This window comes from Phaseolus vulgaris, unplaced genomic scaffold (assembly GCF_000499845.2).
Source record: "Phaseolus vulgaris cultivar G19833 unplaced genomic scaffold, P. vulgaris v2.0 scaffold_23, whole genome shotgun sequence".
In the NCBI taxonomy this organism is placed as follows: domain Eukaryota; kingdom Viridiplantae; phylum Streptophyta; class Magnoliopsida; order Fabales; family Fabaceae; genus Phaseolus; species Phaseolus vulgaris.
The window spans coordinates 157,141-177,992 of NW_027174092.1; the positions used below are offsets into that span (position 1 = coordinate 157,141).

The window sequence follows — 20,852 nt, forward strand, 5'->3', positions numbered from 1 at the left end:
CATAATGGTCATATGATTTGCAATTTCTAGACAAACTTACACAGTAATACTCCATGAGATTGTTTTGAAGGGGTGACCCAGTAAGCGCAATTCTTCTCTGGCTTTTTACTTGTTTTAACGCTTGTGTTACATCAGCCTTAGTATTTTTTATCATATGGGCTTCATCACATACAAGAATGTCAGGACCATCCTGCAGTAACATATCAACAATGTAAAAGGAATGTAATTGCAAATGACACAAATTTGAATATTAGGATTATTCAAGATTTAGGAGTACTAATCCATTTAATATTCTACTGCTTCCTTATACAACTATGGTACTGCAATATTCAATGTGCTGTCTTCACCCAGTCTTAATTTTCAGTGTTCTTGTCCTGTCTGCTGTGGCTGCCATATCAACTTGACTTTACCCAGTCTGCAATCCATACCCCACAAATTAAACCAGAAGGTATCTTTCCACCATTTTAGGCCATTTCTTCTCCACAACCTTCACTGCTAGATAATTCATCTGCTGCTACCATCATATTTCACTTTTCCAAAGAGAAAATAGAAAAGGCATTGATATCAGAATCGTAGGCCATCAATTTTGTTTCCAAAAACCTACTCACATGCCAACAGCTACTTCTGCACTGTCTTCAGTCCAAGCTGTTCGAAATTTCAGAAGTGATTGTCGACGTGTGGTGTTTCTGGTTGTCTCTTGCAGATGCTTTATCCTTCCAACACAGTGCTCATTTGTCTCTCTAGCAGCCATCCAATGTTTGGACTAATTTATATAGGTGTGCTCTCTCTCCAGCCATGCTAAATAGTTTAAGACCTCACTTTAATTTTTAGCTAAATTTCACATTACCCTTTGTTTTTTAGGCTTTTCCAATAACCCTCCTCGGTGTTTAGGTATCACTTTAAATGACAGATTTTTTATGTTACACATTACCCTTGGGGATTTAACAATTTCTCAACCTACATCCCTAAATTTTATTTTCACAACCAAACAACCTACAAAAGAGATAAACTTAAGATGGATAGATCAAAAAAATCTAAATTACATTGAGGTTAATAAAATATAGTGAATGTTTTCAACAAGTATTGAGTGTATACTCTTTGAAAAAGTTATTTTTCCATGAGCTATTATTATTCTAGCTTTTGAAAAAGTGATTTTGCTTTTTCTTCAAGAAATTAATTTAATTATCATAAAATTTGTATATATTTTTTAACTTAAAAAAACACTTTTATTCAAAAATAATTAAAAAAAATGGATCCTAGATTAACTAACTATAATTAATAACATGTTGGAATGTTAGTCAGTTATATTAATGTAGTTAATATCTAAACATTAACAATGTCATTAGTCCTTTGTTAGCTATTATTCTTAAGGAACTCAATACGAGTATTAACATCATATCTTTCAAATACTCTTTCCCAAGTAAAATAAAGTTGAATATAATGCCTAATTATGTAAATAGTATGAAGTATAAATAAACTGATTAACAAATAAGGCTTTATCATACTGTCAGGTAATGCTTCTAATAAATCTGTGAACAAAAATATATTTGACTTTTTTGTGTTGAAATATTTTTTATATTAACACGAGGCCTAGTAATGTTCTTCAGCCTTTTCAAGTTGTTTGGAGCTTTCCTTTGGCTGGTTGGATTAAGATTAATACGGAAGGAGCTGCTAGAGGGTTTCCTGGGCTTGCTTTATGTGCTGGGATCTTTAGAGGTAGCATGGTATGTTGGGGGTTTCTCCTCCTTCCTTGTTGTACAGTCCTTTATGGTTGCAGAGTTTGTGGGTGCTATTATTGTTTTAGAGGAGGCACAAAAAGCTGGCTATAGACAACTATGGTTAGAGTGTGATTCTTCCATAGTGTGTTCACCTTTCTCTTCCAACTCTCTTGTGCCTTGGACTTTACGCAATAGATGGAACAAAGGTTTTTCTTTTTGTAGAGGGATTGATTATAAAATTTCCCATATCTTTAGAGAAGGCAATCACTGTGTCGATAAACTGACCTCATTAGGGTTACTTAATAGGTTGGAGTTTGTTTGATATAGTAGTTTACCTCCCAGCATTTCTTTAGACTATTTTCATAACAAGTTTAAACTCCCCATGTTTCGCTTTGTTTAATTTTTGGGAGTTTTTTTTTTTTTTCTGCATGGGTTTTGGCCTAATCCCCCAGGTTTGTTTGTATCTTCCTTTTTTTATCTCTTTTATGTTATCGTTCATATGATGGCATATGATAGTTGGAATCTGGAGTGTCAGTCTAACAGAGATCCTAGATTTCATTGTGATGTCTAACATGAAATTAAAAAAAAAAAATAGACTTACCTGTAAAGCATGGCAAATTTCCCTGGCCATGTTCCGATCTTTCACATGCTTCCCAAAAGACAAATTTCGGAAAGCGGTATAACCAATCAAAAAGATACCACCTTTAGCTCTCCATTTTTTAAGCAATTCCGCCCTTCTATCCCTGGGAAAATAAAAATATACTAATAATTAGATGAATTTTGTGTTGAAAGCACGAAAAAATTGAACAGGGGTATAGCCACGTGGACTTGCAATTAAACTGTTGTTATTACAGATTTTTCAGTGTCTAATAGGCACATTAGCAAAGCCAGTTCATTGGGGGAGAAACATTTTTAATTTTTTTAATACTCGATATTGTACCCCAATTATATGATGATTGATGCCCATATCAATTATATTAATTAAGATTTTTAATTGGATATGTTAATGAATATTATTGTGTTTTCTTAAACATTATGTTATAACATTTGAATTATGACTCAAGACAAATAACATTTATAAGTGAATTTTTTTTTGTCAAAGTAATAAATATGATGTTATTCCTGTTTAATATTACTTATTAAAACTTTAGAGATTTTTAATTACTAGTTTAATGGCTAAACTATTTTGAATCCTCCACCTTCACCAGTTCAATAACTGATCCGATTCCAAATCAAAAAACCATAGAACAGGAAAACAACAGAAAAATAGAAATCATTAGAAAGAAAAATCAAGGGACCTGTATCCTCCTAGACCTTAACCCCCATTTCTTAGCTACCAATTTTCCACCATATTCCATTACAGTATATTCCCTAACTGTTCACTAACAGACAATCCATACCTACGCTGAAACGTATGTAGGCAGTTACTTACCAGCATATTATCCATCCCTTCCACCTGTGTACCATCAACATGCATGTTGCTCACCAGTCTTTTATTTTTCTTTTATAGAATTTTAACAATCGGAGGATACTTATCAATATCTAATTGTGATAAATAATCCCGTGATATGGTAAAAAGATTAATATATTTTTATTAAATCATTAAGATTCAAGAGACAGAACACAACAAAAAAAGGAGAATAATATAAAGAAAATAAAACAACAGAGCAAAATGCAGATATCATAAGATATCCATACAATCTCCCTCGTCTTGCAAATCCAAACTTCTATGGAAAAGGATTAAATGAATATTCATACAGCACTCATACTATAAGACATACGAATTTAACATACCCTCAACAGGTCCTTAAATTTTTCAAGAAATAAACACTAAATTGAAAGATTATTTGATCAAGAATTATTTCCAACAACTGAACAGAATTGAGAGAGCTACAGAAAAGAATTGGGATTGTTTCAATGTTAGACATGCGTCTAATTGTGATAAATAACTTCATGAAATAGTAACAGAATGAATATCTTTTTTGATACCACTCATAGTACCAGACAAACAAATTTAACATACACTCAACGGGTCCTTCAAATTTCCAAGAAATATATGCTAAATTGAAAGATTCTTTGATCAAGAATTACAATAGTTATTAGTCAAATATTTTAACTTCAATGTGATAGTACACTGCTACATGTTTTAGTTCTAGTGAATAGCGTAATGATGTCAACAAAATAATAAGCAAACCTTGGTACATCTTCAAGCATGAAGACTCTGAGTGGCTTTAACTCAGAAGGTCTCCACTTAATGAACTCTTGCCGCCAATTATGTAGCACGTTCACAGGTGTTACTATAAGTGCAGTTCTTAACCCCAGATCAACACATCTCATTGCCGTGTACAAAAAAGCTATAACCTAAAAGTTCCAACATAAACAGTAATCAGGCCAAAACAACCAAACAGAAAAAGAAAGGAGAATGTATCCAAAAATGTTGCAAAAGTTATTCACAACATGAAAATAATACAGAAAACTAGAATAAGCTATCATTTGATTCTTTGAATTGTAAATAGATTCCTCCATAATTTTCTTCATAATACTGGCAGTTTTGAAACTAAAACAAGAAACTCTTAGAATGGTAGGAAAAGAAAATAAAAGAATGAATTTTATTCTCGGCAATCACAGCTAAGACCTGACCAAGGTGACAAAAATGATTAAGAATTACAATAGTCTCCTACTCCGGCTATGAGAGGCCAACTTATACAGAGTTTGGTAGGGAAAGAGAAAAAAAGAGAAACACAGAAAGAAAGAGGGGAGAGAAGAAAACAGAATAGAGGATAGAGAGGGAAGGATAGATCAAAGAACTGTCACTCTCATTCTGTCTAAAATACAAGTTCCCTACCTTATTAATTAGGGAGCTATCCAACAGGCAAAAAAATTCTAATTGTTATCTTATTTCTATTTACATACCACAACCACTCCTCACACTTCTCTATCCCTGGTTTCCATTCCCCTCCTATTTATTTTTGTTAAAGATCTCACATCGACTAGAGATAAGAACATAATATGGTATCAGAGTCCTTTAGAGTTTAACCTAACGAGAGTTTATTGGTCCATCCGGTGACCCGCTATCGGACCGCTATCATACCACCCATAAATATATAGCCTCATGCCTGAATCGACAGTCTCGGCTAAAGGAGATGTGTTGGAGATCCCACATCGACTAGAGATAAGGGCATTTCATAATATATAAGTGGATAAAAACTTCACCTTATAAACCAATTTTATAAGATTGAGTTAGGCTTGAAGTTCACTTTTTAATATGGTATCAAAACAATTTATAGTCTATCCTAACGAGAGTTTGGTGGGTTTAAGCCACTCGAGTCGGCTTTATAAGGTTGAATTAAGCTTAAAGTTCACTTCTTAATATGATATCCGAGTCATTTAAAGTCTATCATAGCGAGAGTTTATTGGGCTTATCAGGTCACCCGCTATCAGACCGCTAATTGACCACCCATAAATATATAATCTCACACACAAGTTGGCATCATCGACGAAAGGAGGGTGTGTTGGGGATCCCAAATCGACTAGAGATAAAGACATTTCATAGTGTTGCATAATCAAGAGAATTGTTATAATTAAGTGCAGATTCCATTCTATATTTATTAGGACAGATTTGTTAGTGATTTGATTTTATTTGATTTGTACAGTTTTAAACACCCATTATTTTTGGCTTTCATTACCTATTATTTCTTTCCTTAATTGGGTTGTAAAAGAGTCTATAAATAGAGACTGTAATCACATTTGTAAAACATCTCAGAAATATATTTCCTTCATTGCTGAAATCATTGTCCTTGGCAGCCTTCCTTGTTATAATCATTTTCCTTGGCAGCCTTCATTGCTGCAATTATTATTATTTTTTTTTTGGACAGCCTTCAATGCTACAACTTTCTATTGATTGTTACTGCCACCACCTTGCACCATTGATTGTTACTGCCACCGCCATTGACCGTCGCCGACCACCACCACCGACCACCACCGCCGTCGCTCGCCGTAAACTGCACCGCTCGCCGGAACTGCCACTGCTCGCCGGAAACTGCCACCGGCCGCCGGAAACCGCCACCTGAAAATTTTTCTGGCGGATTTTATTTTTTGTGAATAGGATCAAATTTTGCCAATCTGAAAAACTCAGTTGGTTTTGAGCTCTCATGGACTCCCTTAGTAAGCCATCTAGCTATTGTTCCTTTACTATGAGTGGTAAGAGTTCTAGTTTTTTATCCTTTAATGCTTCTAGTACTGAAAATATCTGGATTATAGACTCTGGTGGTACTGATCATATGACACCTCATTCTTCTTTTTCATCCTACATTGCTTTATCCGGTAACCCATATATTACTGTTGCTAATGGTTCCACTACCCCCATTAATGGTCGTGGTAACAATCACCTTCAACCTTCATTTCCTTTAAAAAATGTGTTTCATGTTCCCAAACTATCCCATAACCTTTTGTTTATTCAAAAGATTACCCAAGACTTAAATTGTGCAGTGGTATTTTTCCCTTCCCATTGTGTTTTTCAAGATCTTGCCATGGGGAAGACTATTGGAATTGTTAAAGAGCAGGGCGGGTTATATTATTTACAGCATGAAGAAAGTAAAAAGTGTGCTAGACTACAGGCACACACTTCTAATCTTCAGCAAGGTTGTGAATCTTGGTCATCCTCTCAGATATGGCTTCAACACAGACGTCTTGGTCATCCTCCATTTAGTACCCTAAAGTCATTATTTCCTGTTTTATTTACAAAAGTGTCTGCTGAGTCATTTCATTGTGATGTTTGTCAGTTTGCTAAACACCATCGGACAACTTTTCCTCCCAATGGTAATAAAAGTTCTAAACCTTTTGATCTTATTCATTATGGGGACCTTCACCTATTCCTAATATCTCAGGTGCAAAATGGTTTGTTTCATTTATTGATGATTGTACTAAGGTTACTTGGATATTCCTCATGAAAGATAAGTCTGAAGTTTTTCACTTGTTTTACAGAATGATTCAAACACAATTTGAAAGTCCAATTAAGAGATTGCGTTCTGATAATGGAAGAGAATATGTGAACCAAAACCTTTCCAAGTTCCTTCAGGAAAATGGAGTTGTTCATGAATTAACCTGTGTGGACACTCCTCAACAAAGTGGGGTTGCTGAAAGGAAAAATCGTCATCTCCTTGAGGTTACTCGAGCTTTACTTTTCCAAACATCTGTTCCTAGATCTTACTGGGGGGGAAGCAATCCTGACTGCCACTTATTTGATTAATAGATTACCCTCTCGGGTTCTAGAGGGTGTTACTCCTATTCAGGTTATGACCACATTATATCCTTCGGTTCCCATATTGAATAGTCTTTAGAATGGTGTCTTTGGTTGTCCTGCTTTAGTCCATGTTCATAGTCCTTATCGGGGTAAGTTAGATCCTCGCGCCATCAAATGTGTCTTCATCAGTTATGTCCCCAACAAAAAGGGGTACAAATGTGATCATCCTCAAAGTCGTAAAGTTTATATTTCCAAAAATGTCACCTTCCATGAAATAGAGTCTTTCTTTCCCAGTTCTCAACTTCAAGGGGAGAGTATTCAAGAAGCTGAGGACCTTGAGTTACCACCTTTTTCCTTTGTTGCAGGATTTCGTTCTTAGGGAGAATGACAAAGACCTTATGCCAACATCATTACCAGAGAAGAATAATGAGGACAAATACTTTGGGAAACAATATCAACGAAGGCAACAAGAACCCGTCCTGATCGAACAGCAACTTCAATTGTCCGAACCAGAGGTAAGAACTCATACCTATTAGACTTTTGAGGACACCTTAAATGAAACTAACCTAGATGATTTACCTATTGCCTTCAGAAAAGAAAAAAGATCTTGTGTCAAATATCCTATATCTCAATTTGTGTCTACAGAAAAACTTTCTATGCAGCACCAGAGTTTTCTTTCAGCTATTGATTCTATTAGAATCCCTACATCAGTACAAGAAGCCTTAAAGAATGAGAACTGGGTTCGAGGCATGAATGAAGAAATGAAGGCATTAGAAAAGAATGAGACTTGGGAGATTGTAGAGAGACCAAAGGATAAGAAGGCAGTGGGTTGTCGGTGGATATACACAGTGAAGTATCAGTCTAATGGCACATTGGATCGATATAAGGCAAGGTTGGTTGCAAAAGGGTACACTCAAACCTATGGGATCGATTATGAGGAAATTTTTGCTCCAGTAGCAAAAATGAATACAGTCATAATTATTCTCTACTTGGCAGCGCACTTTGGTTGGGAGATGCATCAATTTGATGTTAAGAATGCCTTCTTGCTGATAGGAAGTTAGTTTCTGATAAAAGTGAGCTTAAAAGGAGCAAACAGGGGGAAGCCAATGTCCAAAAAGGAGCGAATGGAAGTTGCTGCATTGAAGTGATTAATTTTGTGACAAGTGCTACAATCGTGCCACTGCAAGCAGGGTAGAAGGAATGTCGATGTGGTGGTGGAGATAACCAATATTTTGGTGTATTTTGACGGTTCTGTAGCTGCAGTTTGCAGTGCTTATAGCATTCCAATACGAGCACGATGCTAGCTGGAATAGGATGTCTAGCTTATGCAGCAAACATTATCTATCTATTGCTTATGGGGTGTTTGTTCATCTCTTTATTCTTGGTGATTCTTAATGTGATTTGGTTTATGTAAAAGGGTTGGGATACCCCTTTTGTATCCCTCTTAACTTAATTTCATTCTTTGCTAATAGAAAATAAAAAAGAATGCCTTCTTGCATGGAAGCTTGGAGGAAGAAGTATACATGGAGATTCCACCTGGTTATGGTAATGTTAATGAAGAAAATAAGGTGTGCAGACTTAAGAAGGCCCGGTATGGTCTTAAATAATCACCTCGTGCTTGATTTGGAAGTTTTACTCAAGCTATGGTATCTTTAGGGTACCGACAAAGCCAAGGTGACCATACTCTGTTTATGAAACATTCTCAGAATGGTAAACTCACTCTACTTTTGGTCTATGTGGATGATATGATTATTGCAGGTGATGATGAGATTGAAAAACAAAATTTGAAGTAGAGACTACCTGCTCAATTTGAGATGAAGGATCTTGGGAAGCTGAAGTACTTCCTTGGGATAGAGGTTGCTTACTCGAGATAGGGCATCTTTATTTCTCAAAGGAAATACATCCTTGATCTTCTCAAAGAGACTGGTAAATTGGGTTGTATATACTGATGCTGACTATGCAGGATCGATTGTTGATAGGAGATCCACCACAGGCTACTGCATGTTCTTGGGTGGAAATCTGGTGACATGGAGGAGCAAGAAGCAAAATGTAGTTGCAAGATCAAGTGCAGAGGCAGAATTTAGGGCCATGGCTCAAGGGGTGTGTGAACTCTTATGGATGAAGATCATACTTGATGACCTAAAAATAAAATATGAAGCTCCTATGGGTTTGGCGTGTGATAATAAGTCCGCTATCAGTATTACATCCCTTCAAAACTCCAATTGGCAGATATGTTTACTAAGGGACTTCCCACAAAACAATTCGAAGATCTTACTTGCAAGTTGGGAATGATAGATATACATTCACCAACTTGAGGGGGAGTGTTGCATAATCAAGAGAATTGTTATAATTAAGTGCAGATTCCATTTTATATTTATTAGGACAGATTTGTTAGTGATTTTATTTTATTTGTACAGCTTTAAACACCCATTATTTATGGCTTTCATTACCTATTATTTCTTTCCTTAATTAGGTTGTAAAACAGTCTATAAATAGAAACTGTAATCACATTTGTAAAATATCTCAGAAATATATTTCATCTATTTCTTTCAACTCATAGTATATAAGTGCTTTAAGCTCTAGCAAACCGCTAAAAGTTAAGTTATGGCAGCTATTACAACTGCATGCAGATGCCATGTAGTTTCTCACTTTTGGGCGTCATTATATAGAATGGAGCCTTGTTCCTGCTCCAGTGGTGTGTTGTTAAAAAATTTTGCTATCAATACTAATTACCCTACTATTGTTATTATAAACACTACAAAATTTACTTAAAGCATGTCTCATTATTGTTCAATTTTTGTCTTAAGAAAAAACATGTGGTTCAACAAGCAAAATAGGCTAGTTCGAAATCCAAAGATGGCTGATGGATAACAACGTCTCTCTTCAAAAGTCATTAATCTTACATCTAGCAGCCATCAGGTATATAACTTTCAGGTTAGCTGTTTGCCAAAATATTCCAAAAGAATAAAGCACAACACTCCAGAACACTCAGCACTGGGATTTGCATAGAGTCTCCCACCTTGACCATTTCCAGTAATGTATAATCTCTTCATGTGTCCTTTATATAATATAATGTCTTTTTTTCCAGTAATTTACACTTGACCACCCACGTAGACCTTCTTTTCATATATAACCAAATGTGAATCCACACATTGGCATAGTCTTTGATCATGCACTGGCCCTTGAACCATTCCTATCAAGATCAACAAGAACAATATTTGTGGGACAGAAAAAGGATTGATGAAGATATCAAAATGTTCATGATGAACCTAATTGGTAAGATATCATTACAATGTCTATATTTTTTATTTACGAAAACCAGTATCAACCACATCAGACATCCAGCTGATGCAAATCAAAGAGGACCACTATAACGAACAAAGTTCTTACTTCAAGTGTGTAAAACAATTGCACTCCTAGGGACTTGAACTCAAAACCCCTAGTTAATCTTGAACAATCACCCACTAGGCTAGTCTGCATGCTCAGTAGTTTTGGGTCGTGACTCTTTGTATTATGTAATATTTAACCCTAGTTATTTCTTTTTCTCTAGAAGGCACTTCAGCAGATGTCTAGATAGTGAACATGCTTTAAATGTCATCTAGGAGTGGTAAAGCAATTCATTTATCCATCATTCCCTCGCTTCATCTAATACAACAAAAAAATTAAAGAGGATTGTAATAAATCCATAAATATAGGAACAGGGACAAAAATAAGAATAATGGTTTATAATTGAAGACCAACTATTCCGTAAAAGGCACAAAGTCACATTTTTAGTAATATTTGTTCAATTTGATTTAAACTTCAATTCGGAAAACAGATTATGATGACCAAATATTACACTAGATGATGAAAAACTTTTAACAGTGAACGAAAGAAGAAATATGTATGTACTAAAAAAATTACAATTTCACGGGAAAAGCCCTGATCTCACATTTATTTTAACCAAAAAAGAATTCACTCCTCAATTATACCTATGTAGTAAAATCTCCATATTGAGTACAATACCTGAAATGTTTTACCAAGGCCCATGGTATGAGCTAGAATACATCCAAGACCTTTATCCCCAGACTTCACTTTTCTGATTGACTGTATGATATTTTCCCACATGAATCTTATTCCAGATATCTGCAAATGTGCAACAAATTATATTATAGAAAAATACCAAATCTAAAAAAGACCAACAAACTCCATGTAATAACTTCAAAAATACTTCAATAAATGGCAATAAAAACACGAATGAAGAAATGGAAGACGTAAGACTGGTGAAAAGTACGACTTATTCATACTCCTTACTACTATGGTGTCCCTACTTTGCTTGTTTAGCAACTAAACCACACTATGTGCATGTTTGGTTTGGTTATTATGAAGAAATAATCTCCATTTTTACAAGATCATGAGATGTTAAAAATGCTTATTTCCTGAAAAACAAGCTTTCCTGCATATTTACTCTAGTAGCAAATGAAGACATACCAACTATCCAAGATGTACAGAGTTCATATTGTCAGATTATAATTGCTAAGTATGGTGCCAATAATAAGTTAAAAATCCAAACAGGTATTCGAAGTTTCCTAAAATCCTCCAGTTAGAACATCCAACAAAAAGGTGCCAGTCTAACATCCAGAAGTATCAACTGACACGTAAAATACACCTAGTCTTTTTTCCTTTGCTTCCATCGCTAAGCAATATGCAAATAACAATTGCAAGCTCAACCAGAAACAAGTGTACTTAATATGATCTAAATTGAATCCTAATAAGGTTCATTATCCAAAACAAAATAAATCAGGATTAATACAGAGAAAAAGAACTAGGTACACTGGAAATTCAGAAAAAAGAATTGAGAATTTGTATCCAGAGAAGCAACTCCATAAAGAATCAAAAACCTGATGCGCCTTCAGTTTAGCTGAGATGCTAGGAGGAATTCTAACAGCTTCTTCACCTTTCTCCCTCACAACATTCACTATGTAACCTGCTAGTGCATCACCAAGAACTTCAACACTTGCACCTTCTGATAAGTTTCCATTACACCCGTCAGAGCTCATCTCAATTGATGAAGCAGAAAACTGCCCTCTCAAAGACTTCAGGCGTTCCTGACGTTCCTACAAAAGTAAAGACGATAATGAACAATTTGGCCTAGCAAAGCCAGTTTTCGAGAAAACAAATTTCACCTTTTCAATTGCAATTTTCCTTTTTGTCTCTTCTCCTAATTCAGCATCATCAAGTATCCTGCGAATCTTCTTTTTGGGTCTTCGTTTGGAACTGTAAAAAAAATATAAGATTATAGAACATCTCGGCAACTAAAAAAAGAAGACTGTTGTAGATAACTAGTGTAAAGTTACAATAGCACAACAAAAATGTATGCATATGATTTAATATCAGATGAGACTTTTAGGAGTCTTACATTTAGTAGAATGAAAAACTGAATGTGGTGCTTAAACCATTGGGTAAGTGTCGATAATGTTATAGTGAATGTAGTGTATAGGCTTTACTAATAGTATAATAGACTTGCAGGTATCTTAGCACTACATCAGTTAGTTATGACAACTGTTTATTTGATAACAGACTTACAATCAGATCTAGCACTCTGTATTACACACTATACATACTCTAGTTGTAATCAGATGAAAAGAATGGAATAAAAATAGTTTAGTTTATTCTCTACTTTCTCTATCTATAAATTTTAGAGAGTGAAAGCCATCCTGAGCATTGGCTCTTAAAGTAGGGGGGCAACATTAGGAATCTCATATTGAATAGAATAAAAAACTTAATGTGGTACTTTAAGTCATGAGATTTCTCCATCTAATGGACAAGTCTTTTGAATTGGCTCTCCTCTTATGCTTAAGTCTCTAAGAGACAGCCACATGGATATTTAGAAGGAATGACAAAGAATATCCAAGATGAAACGACAATGAAGACAATAATATTGAACAGAAACACATATAAGTCATCAAATAATTTTCCAAATTTGAGATATACATTCCAAAAAACAAAATAGTTAAATGTTTTTCAAACCACCTTCATTGTCTTAATCATTGTCAGAATTAATACGAGAATGGTCAAAAGGAAAAAGTATGTCCAGCAGATGCAAGAATCATTAACCCTTGGCGAATACCACTAATTCCTAAGCTTCAACTATAAATTGTCAATGATTAGTAAGAAATAATAATAAAAATATAGCTGTGATGGTAGAGGACATGAAGTCTTATGCAGCAGAAAAAGACAATCAGCAATCTCAGGATAAAAGCATGAGCATGAGATAAATTGATATTCAGGAATATAACCAAGCCATAAGAAGTGTTGTCAATTAATTAAGCTGCAACAATGACTTCACCTCATTGTAACATTAATCTGTGCATCTGAATCATCTGAATTATCTGAATCGTCTGAATCATCTGAATCACTACTAGAACTAGAAACTACTATGGTAGCGGACCCCACAGCTTTCTCTAGTTGTAAGGACAGTCTTTGCAAAAGATTTGGACGGCAACAACAGCAATGCCAGCTCGTGGTCTGAGTTCCAGAAACCAATTCTACACCAAGATTCTTCTTTAAACAATTCGTGCAAAATAAAATATTGCATAATTTACAACTAACTAATTCACTGTTTCCTCCACACCAGGTACAGTAACCCTTCGAACAATCTTGTCCCAGATCCTGTGACAAGTAATCATTAAAATTGAGTGAGTCTCCTGTACAGAAATAGAAATATTAATGTTTAATGAAACACATTACTTTGAAAAACAATATTCTTTCAGGTTGATTAAAAGAATAGCTTTTTCGTCGTCCAAAGCAAACTACACAGAACTATTTACCAATTTACACAATCAAAATAGATACTTTCCACAAATGGGATGAAAAAAATCATATGGCTTTCCCAACTGCAAAAAACTGTCATTGAATCTTATTAACAGTAAAGTCTGTTTTACTAATATATTAAAACAGAAGTATGCAATTATGCACCAAAGATCCCTCAGAATTTTAGTACAATTTCAAAGCTAAACGTTAGTAGATATAGACTAGTACCTTTTGATATGCCTTTTCTTTTAATAAGCGGTTGCAATCTCCACAAGTAATTACTTTCAAGAGAGGGTGTGGATGCACTTCAAGAGCCATTTTATCACAAACTGTGCACAAAAAATTTTCATCCGGACACTCTGAAGGAAGAGAACCAGTATCATTGTTAGATAAATCTTCTTTTACTTCGTGAGTATTGCAATCTAATTTCTCCTTAGTGACCCCCTCTTCATCATCACTATCAATAACAATGAGCCGAGATTTTTTATTATCAGCATCAAGCTCACCACTGCATACACGTTTGATTCCTCTCTGTTCAATAACACCATCTGCTAAGGATTTGGGTGGATCTGACAAGCCACCAGTACTTGTAAGCTTTTCTTTGTCAAGATGATGATTGGCATCAAAACCTTTAATATTATCAGTCTCCATAAGAGCACATGTATCCTTGCCATTGTCAGAGACTATTTTCCCATCATCTTTAGTTCCTTCTTTCGTATCAGGGTTTAAATGATCAGCATAAGGTTTCTGTGTGGGGCTCTCTGTCAACAGGATAGGTGTGCTCATTTCTCGCTGATTTACAATCCGAATTAGTTACAAGTTATAACAATGTTAAAAGAATAGAACCAAATCAATTCAACATCATTAAACCATATGATTTCCTACAATCCCAACACTGAATTAGGAATACAAAGAAGCACATGTTACTTATCCCATACACAAAATCATTAATTTCAGTAAATTATACCAAAAAAGAAACCATTGGCGTCAAAAATCTCAAAAGTAATATTCATAACAAAAATAGATAACAGTAATGTCAGACGGTTTCAAGTAAAAAAAATGAGAACGAAGTTATAAAACTCACCTGTTTACTTATCTTTTTATGCCTCCTATGTTTCAAATGGATTTGTAGTTTCTTATCAACAATTGCATCATCTTCTTCTTTGACCTGTGAAAGAAAGTGCATGAAAAATATAATCAACTTCCTAAACACAAGCAAGAATACATCGTCATGAAAAACAAAATATATACATATGCATAACATTGATTAACATGGAATACCCCTACATGTACTGATGTATAATACACCAGTCTGCTATATGTTAGCATATCAGATAGTGTTTGTGTTCTTATGTTTACAGTATGCATAATCATTCAAAAAGCCCAGACGTCAAAGACCATAACTAATTTGACAATTAAGATATGGCCACAAGAATGAATGCCAATTTGGAAGTCATATAATCATATTGTAGTTATCAATCACGCATAGCAGAACATAGCAACTGACAACAAACACACTAAAAGTGTTCAGAACAGAGAAAAAAACTGCATATAATATAATTTGTAATAAACACATAAATGCTCCAAACAAACTCAATTCAGAACAAAAGCCTTTCAGAGTTCAGAACATATAAAATAATGGAATGTGAGTATCAACACTGAAGAATACTGGAAAAGATGGCTAAGTTGTGGTCACAGTAGAGAAAAGTACGGGTGGAAAAAGGCGTCCATTTAGGGTTTGTCAGCATTATGAAAAGGGGGAGGACAAAACCATGGCTTTGAAATATCTTACTCTAGCATTGCCACTTGAAAACAGACCCACTGTTCAAATACTTTTGCATCACATTGCCACTCTGCACCTCTATATTGTCATAGTGCCTCTATTGCATGAAATCAATAATTCAATAACTGAGTCATAGGCTCATTCCATGAAGATAATTTTGAAAAACAAGGAGGACATGAAACAAGGATAAGAATAGACACTTTATTCATAGACTACATTAAGAAAGCAGAGAAATAAAGATTGTAATAATTAATAGTAATGCTAAAAAATGGAACCATAATTACTTACCTTAAACAGGACAGAATAAACAAAAAAACAAAGATTTATACAGAAATCAACCAATGAACTTTTGCATCACATTGCCACCCTGCACCTCTATATTGTCATAGTGCCTCTAATGCATGAAATCAATAATTCAATAACTGAGTCATAGGCTCATTCCATGAAGATAATTTTGAAAAACAAGGAGGACATGAAACAAGGATAAGAATAGACACTTTATTCATAGACTATATTAAGAAAGCAGAGAAATAAAGATTGTAATAATTAATAGTAATGCTAAAAAATGGAATCATAATTACTTACCTTAAACAGGATAGAATAAACCAAAAAACAAAGATTTATACAGAAATCAACCAATAACGAGTTCATTCCAAATTGGAAATATTAAGAAGAAAAAAGGCTGCTCAGTAAGTACCCAAGTTCAAAAGAACTCAAGACAACTAAAAAACAAAAGCAAAGAGTCTAAATTCATTAATAAACTCTAAAAGTGAATCATTCACAAAACAATTTAAGAAAAGAAAGAGAAAAGAAAATTAAACAAGACAATAGCATCTAAGTCAATTACCAGAGTTGAATTTTTCTACTGTTCAAATACACAAAAATATTCAGATGCATGGTTAGTAAACTACAAGGTTACATTCTTAGATCCATGAAACGAATCAACTTGTTTTCAAATTCGGTTTTGAGTAAGCTCGCATGGACTAAAGCATACTTACTCAAACTCAAGTAAAATCGCAAATTCAGAGGCAGTTCTGTGAGTTCAGTTCAGTTCAGTTCTCGCCATTTGGATCTCCAATCTGGGAGTGTATTGATGGTTCTTTCTAATCTGTTCCATAGATGTCAATGGCAGATTGTGGAGGTGTGGAGCAGAACAGCACTGCTACACTTTAAAAGAACACGTTGAGCCACACCGCAAATCACTCCAAAAGCAACAGTTAGGAAAGCTTCGCTTGTGGCGCTAGCCAACAGAGAACTAGCGGGTCGGGTCCTAACTAGGTTTGGGTGTGTTTTACTCTTTTTTGGTTTATTGGGGCTTAAGTTAAATCTTAATTGAGTCCAAAATTTCTGGTGGGTTTACTGAACCAATAAAACAAGTGAACTTTAACTTGTTAATCAAGAACTGTTAGTTACTATATAATTATTATAAAATGTTATAAATTAGAGAAGATGAATGATAAAAAGTATAATGGTATGAAAAACATAAATAAAAATTGAAAACATAACATGTAATATACATAATATATGATTAAAAAATAAAATTATAAAAAATTAAATAAGACATTGGTTTTGCTCCTTCAATTTCAGAATGTAATGTATTTAGATATTATAATTTGCTAGCTTTATTATGAAATTAAAATATTGACTAATTATGTTATTTATTGGTATTTTAAGATTTTTTATATTAAGAATTAAAACCTTTTCATCCAAATATATGATTACTAATATATTACATACAATAGAAACGAATACAGGACATCCCACTTTGCAACAAATAAAGGAAAATCAAAAAGTCTTGTAAAACAAACATCTTAGTTTCAGAAACAATTATTACTAATAAACAAAAAGTACTGAACAGTCATTTTGGTCCTTAAAAATATTCTGAATTTACAACTACAATTTAATCTCTCATTTTACTTAATTATATTATTTAGTTCTTAAATTATTCAAACTTGGGTCATGTTATTCATCAAAACTTAACTGATACCAAGATACAAAACATGAAACATGTTTGCATATTTTGAAGGCTAAAAATTTCACCAACTGTGTAATTTTGGGAAATAAATGTTTTTAAAAAGCTCTTGTAGGAGACTAACAATAAAAGGATGATAATTTCTTCTAAATAAGTTAATCCCAATACACACTAAATCAAACACTTACAAGGATCAGCATCCAATTTTACTCGATAAATGAATAATGAATTGTTAACCAACCTTTTTAAATTGTCTCCTTTGCTCATCAGAAAGATCTAGTTCTCTTTCATTTGCAATGGCAGCTGCAATAAATGGATCCATAGAATTGCCATCAACATCATCAATCTCCTCCACCTAAAGAAAAAAAAGGTAATTAACATGCTGTATGAAACAGCTGCTATAATGTTTTAAATTATGCAAAGGCCAACAATTTAAGAATTCATGGAAAAGATAAAAAAAATTCCAGACCAAATACAAAAAAACTTAACCAATTTTCTACATATAGAATAAAAAACCATACAGACAGGACTAAAAAAAATTAATGAATAATCAAGCAACTATTAACCAATCACAGGATCCATGCACACACGCACAATGCCATACTATTTAGAAACATACCGTATTTAAACCAGTAGCAGGGAAAGAAAAGGTAGCACATGCTAGATTGTTTAGGACAGTAACTGAGTAAAAGTTAACAAGTGATGTTTACAATGAAACATGAGATCTGAGGAAGTACTAATGCAATCTTTCATTGGATAAAATAGAATCACTAATATTACCCCAGCCATTTCCTGACACTTATTTATCTATGTATTTGTACAGCACTACGTATAGTGCAAATCAATCATCAATAACTCAAGGGGTAAGGGGGGGCATGATAAATTAAAAAATCACTAACATCAGCTAGCTCCAGTAACTATTCCTTCTTCCCCTTCATTTGATTTCTTTGACATTTACATTCAATAAAATAAAACAAAAGCAGTAAGCACAGCCAAAAGTATATTTTCCACCTCATCAACTCCAGGAAATTTGAGTCCCATCAAGGCAGCTTGCTGTGGAGTGCTGGCCAAATAAACTGAAGCCCAGTGCTTACTGCCAAATGAAGCATCAATGCCACTCCCATCAGAAACTAATTTATTGAACATATCCCAATCACCCTCAATTTCATTCTTCACTGGCTCCTGGGTTTCATCACAAAGTTTTTTCTGGAGAAAGCCACTAGCACCCTCTTCCAGTAATTTACCATGTCGCCTGAACCAACACCTAAAACCTGTAAGAGAACATATTTCATTGTTTCCAGATACAATACCAGATAAAAACCATACCTTCTAACAGGTCTGTTTACTTGTAGATGCTTCTCAGCATCAGCAATTGACTCAGCAATTTCTGAAGTTGCCACAGAGCCAACCCAGTGATTTCTCTTTTTCCAAGCTTCAGTGGAGCAAACATTAGGAGCTTCTTTTTCAATCAACTTATAAAGGCTAGGAAGTTCAATGCCAGCCCCATCAAGTTGTTCCTGCATAATGTTGTATCAATCAATAATAGAAGAAAAACACAAGTACATTTCAAAGGAGGCAGAATTTACTCAGTAAATTTCTACAACCAAACAAAAATATTAGCAACTGGGAATGTTAGAATCTACCACATTTACAAAGGAAACAAAAGAAAGAGAAAAGAAAAGCACAAATGCAGACAAATAAAAGGCGGTTAATTACACAAAGCTTTGATAATTAAGGGGTCTGGGAAAGGTCAAATGCAAGCAACCTTAGGGCAACTGCAATGGGAGCAACTTACATGAGTTACATCCCACATTGCAAAATGTAAAATGTGGATCTCACAGTGCCACATCATTCTTAAGCAACTCATACTCAATTTTGCTCAAATAGAAGAAATTTGAAGGAACTCCTAGCAACTCATTATGTTATATGTTTTTACTCTCTTTTTGTTCTCTGCCTATCACTGCTCTCTCTCTCTCTCCCCCTTGTCCCAAAATATTATCTTATTATTCATAAGCAACAGTGGCTTAGTGAAGCATGTTTAAATTCTTTTTTAAACAACTTACAATGTCAACTCGTATTCCTTCAATGGAATGTTACTTAAAGCAACTGCTAGCATATTCTGTTAGAGATACTCTTAACAGGGTGATCGAAAAGTAAGTAATAGAGTTTGAGGAAGGAAGCGAAGCAAAATTGAATGGTGATAAGCCGACGGTTCATAGTGGCAAAATGGCAAGAGCACAAGTGAAGAGACTAAAACGGCAATGATAACCTAATTGCTAATTGCTTAAGTTCATGACATGGTGCCAACTAGAATCTATATGAGAAATTGAGAAATAATTTTTATTTTGAATGTGCTTGAGTTTGCTTTCCACACACCATAATGGACTGCTCTTATTTAAGAGCACACTATAAAGAAGTTAATCAATGCAAAAAATTTTGCAACAGAACAATTAAGATCGCCAAGATTGTCCATATCAAGAGTTTGCATAAACTTGTGGAGGTTCCATAAAATCACAAGAGTTTACTTAATTTTTAAAAAAATATTAAAATACCAATAAAAAAAATAATTCAATAGTTTAATTTCATAATGAAGCAAAACAGTAAACTATTATATCTCAATACAGTTAATACATTACACTCAAAATTGAAGGAAGAAAACTATTGTAAATAGCATATTATTAGATAAAAATATTCTCAATATCTTCATAGTAATTAGGAAAATATATCTTCAGAATTTTCGTATTTATTTCAGCATATTTTCCTTTTATAAAGGTTTTGGTTATTAAAAATAGAGATGGTAGGAATGTAACTTGTGGCTGATATCAATAAAATAATTCTTTAGCTTTCAACTTGGTATCAGAGCTTGCGATGTTGGGAGACCTATTTCCCCAACCTCATTAACCACCATCTTTGTCGTTGTTAGCGATCGTTGTTAGGTCAGTGGTGGTCTAAAAAGGTGTTCCCCACCTAGGGTAATTGAGACCTCTTAAGCACCAAGGGGTGACATTTCACTTTGATTTGGTTTTGTTGCCAAACATCTCGTTTTTTTTGTTACGAATCAAAACGATAAGGGTTGAATCTTTATTATCTCTTTGTTTTGTGTTTTCCAATGTCAGTATGACATCTTTTATGTTATGTTTGGATTGAGGAAGGGATTTGTGGGGAGGGGAGGTAGGGGAGGGAATGGATTTGTGAGGATTAGAGAGGATGTGAAAATATGTGAAATTGTTTGGATTGAGGGATGATAGAGTGGATTTGTGAGGAAGGTTTCTTGAAATTTGTGAGTGATGTGATAGTTATGAGAAAAATCAGAAATTATTTTGAATATGTAAAATATAAATTTAC

At 34.2% G+C, this 20,852-nt stretch overlaps 1 protein-coding gene across 2 annotated transcripts in view; it reads right to left on the minus strand.

Moving 5' to 3' along the window:
* LOC137817236 (protein CHROMATIN REMODELING 20) overlaps window positions 1-20,852 on the minus strand; it is a 41,892-nt gene that overhangs the window by 9,848 nt on the left and 11,192 nt on the right. For both annotated transcript variants that reach the window (XM_068620483.1, XM_068620482.1), the window contains exons 6-17: window positions 18,834-19,024; window positions 18,519-18,759; window positions 17,749-17,862; window positions 14,837-14,920; window positions 13,981-14,544; window positions 13,289-13,611; window positions 12,126-12,216; window positions 11,841-12,056; window positions 10,966-11,085; window positions 3,913-4,079; window positions 2,320-2,461; window positions 41-190 (exon numbers count right to left, since the gene is read on the minus strand). In XM_068620483.1, coding sequence (XP_068476584.1) covers window positions 41-190; window positions 2,320-2,461; window positions 3,913-4,079; window positions 10,966-11,085; window positions 11,841-12,056; window positions 12,126-12,216; window positions 13,289-13,611; window positions 13,981-14,544; window positions 14,837-14,920; window positions 17,749-17,862; window positions 18,519-18,759; window positions 18,834-19,024 — 2,403 coding nt within the window. The remainder of the gene's footprint in view (window positions 1-40; window positions 191-2,319; window positions 2,462-3,912; window positions 4,080-10,965; window positions 11,086-11,840; window positions 12,057-12,125; window positions 12,217-13,288; window positions 13,612-13,980; window positions 14,545-14,836; window positions 14,921-17,748; window positions 17,863-18,518; window positions 18,760-18,833; window positions 19,025-20,852) is intronic.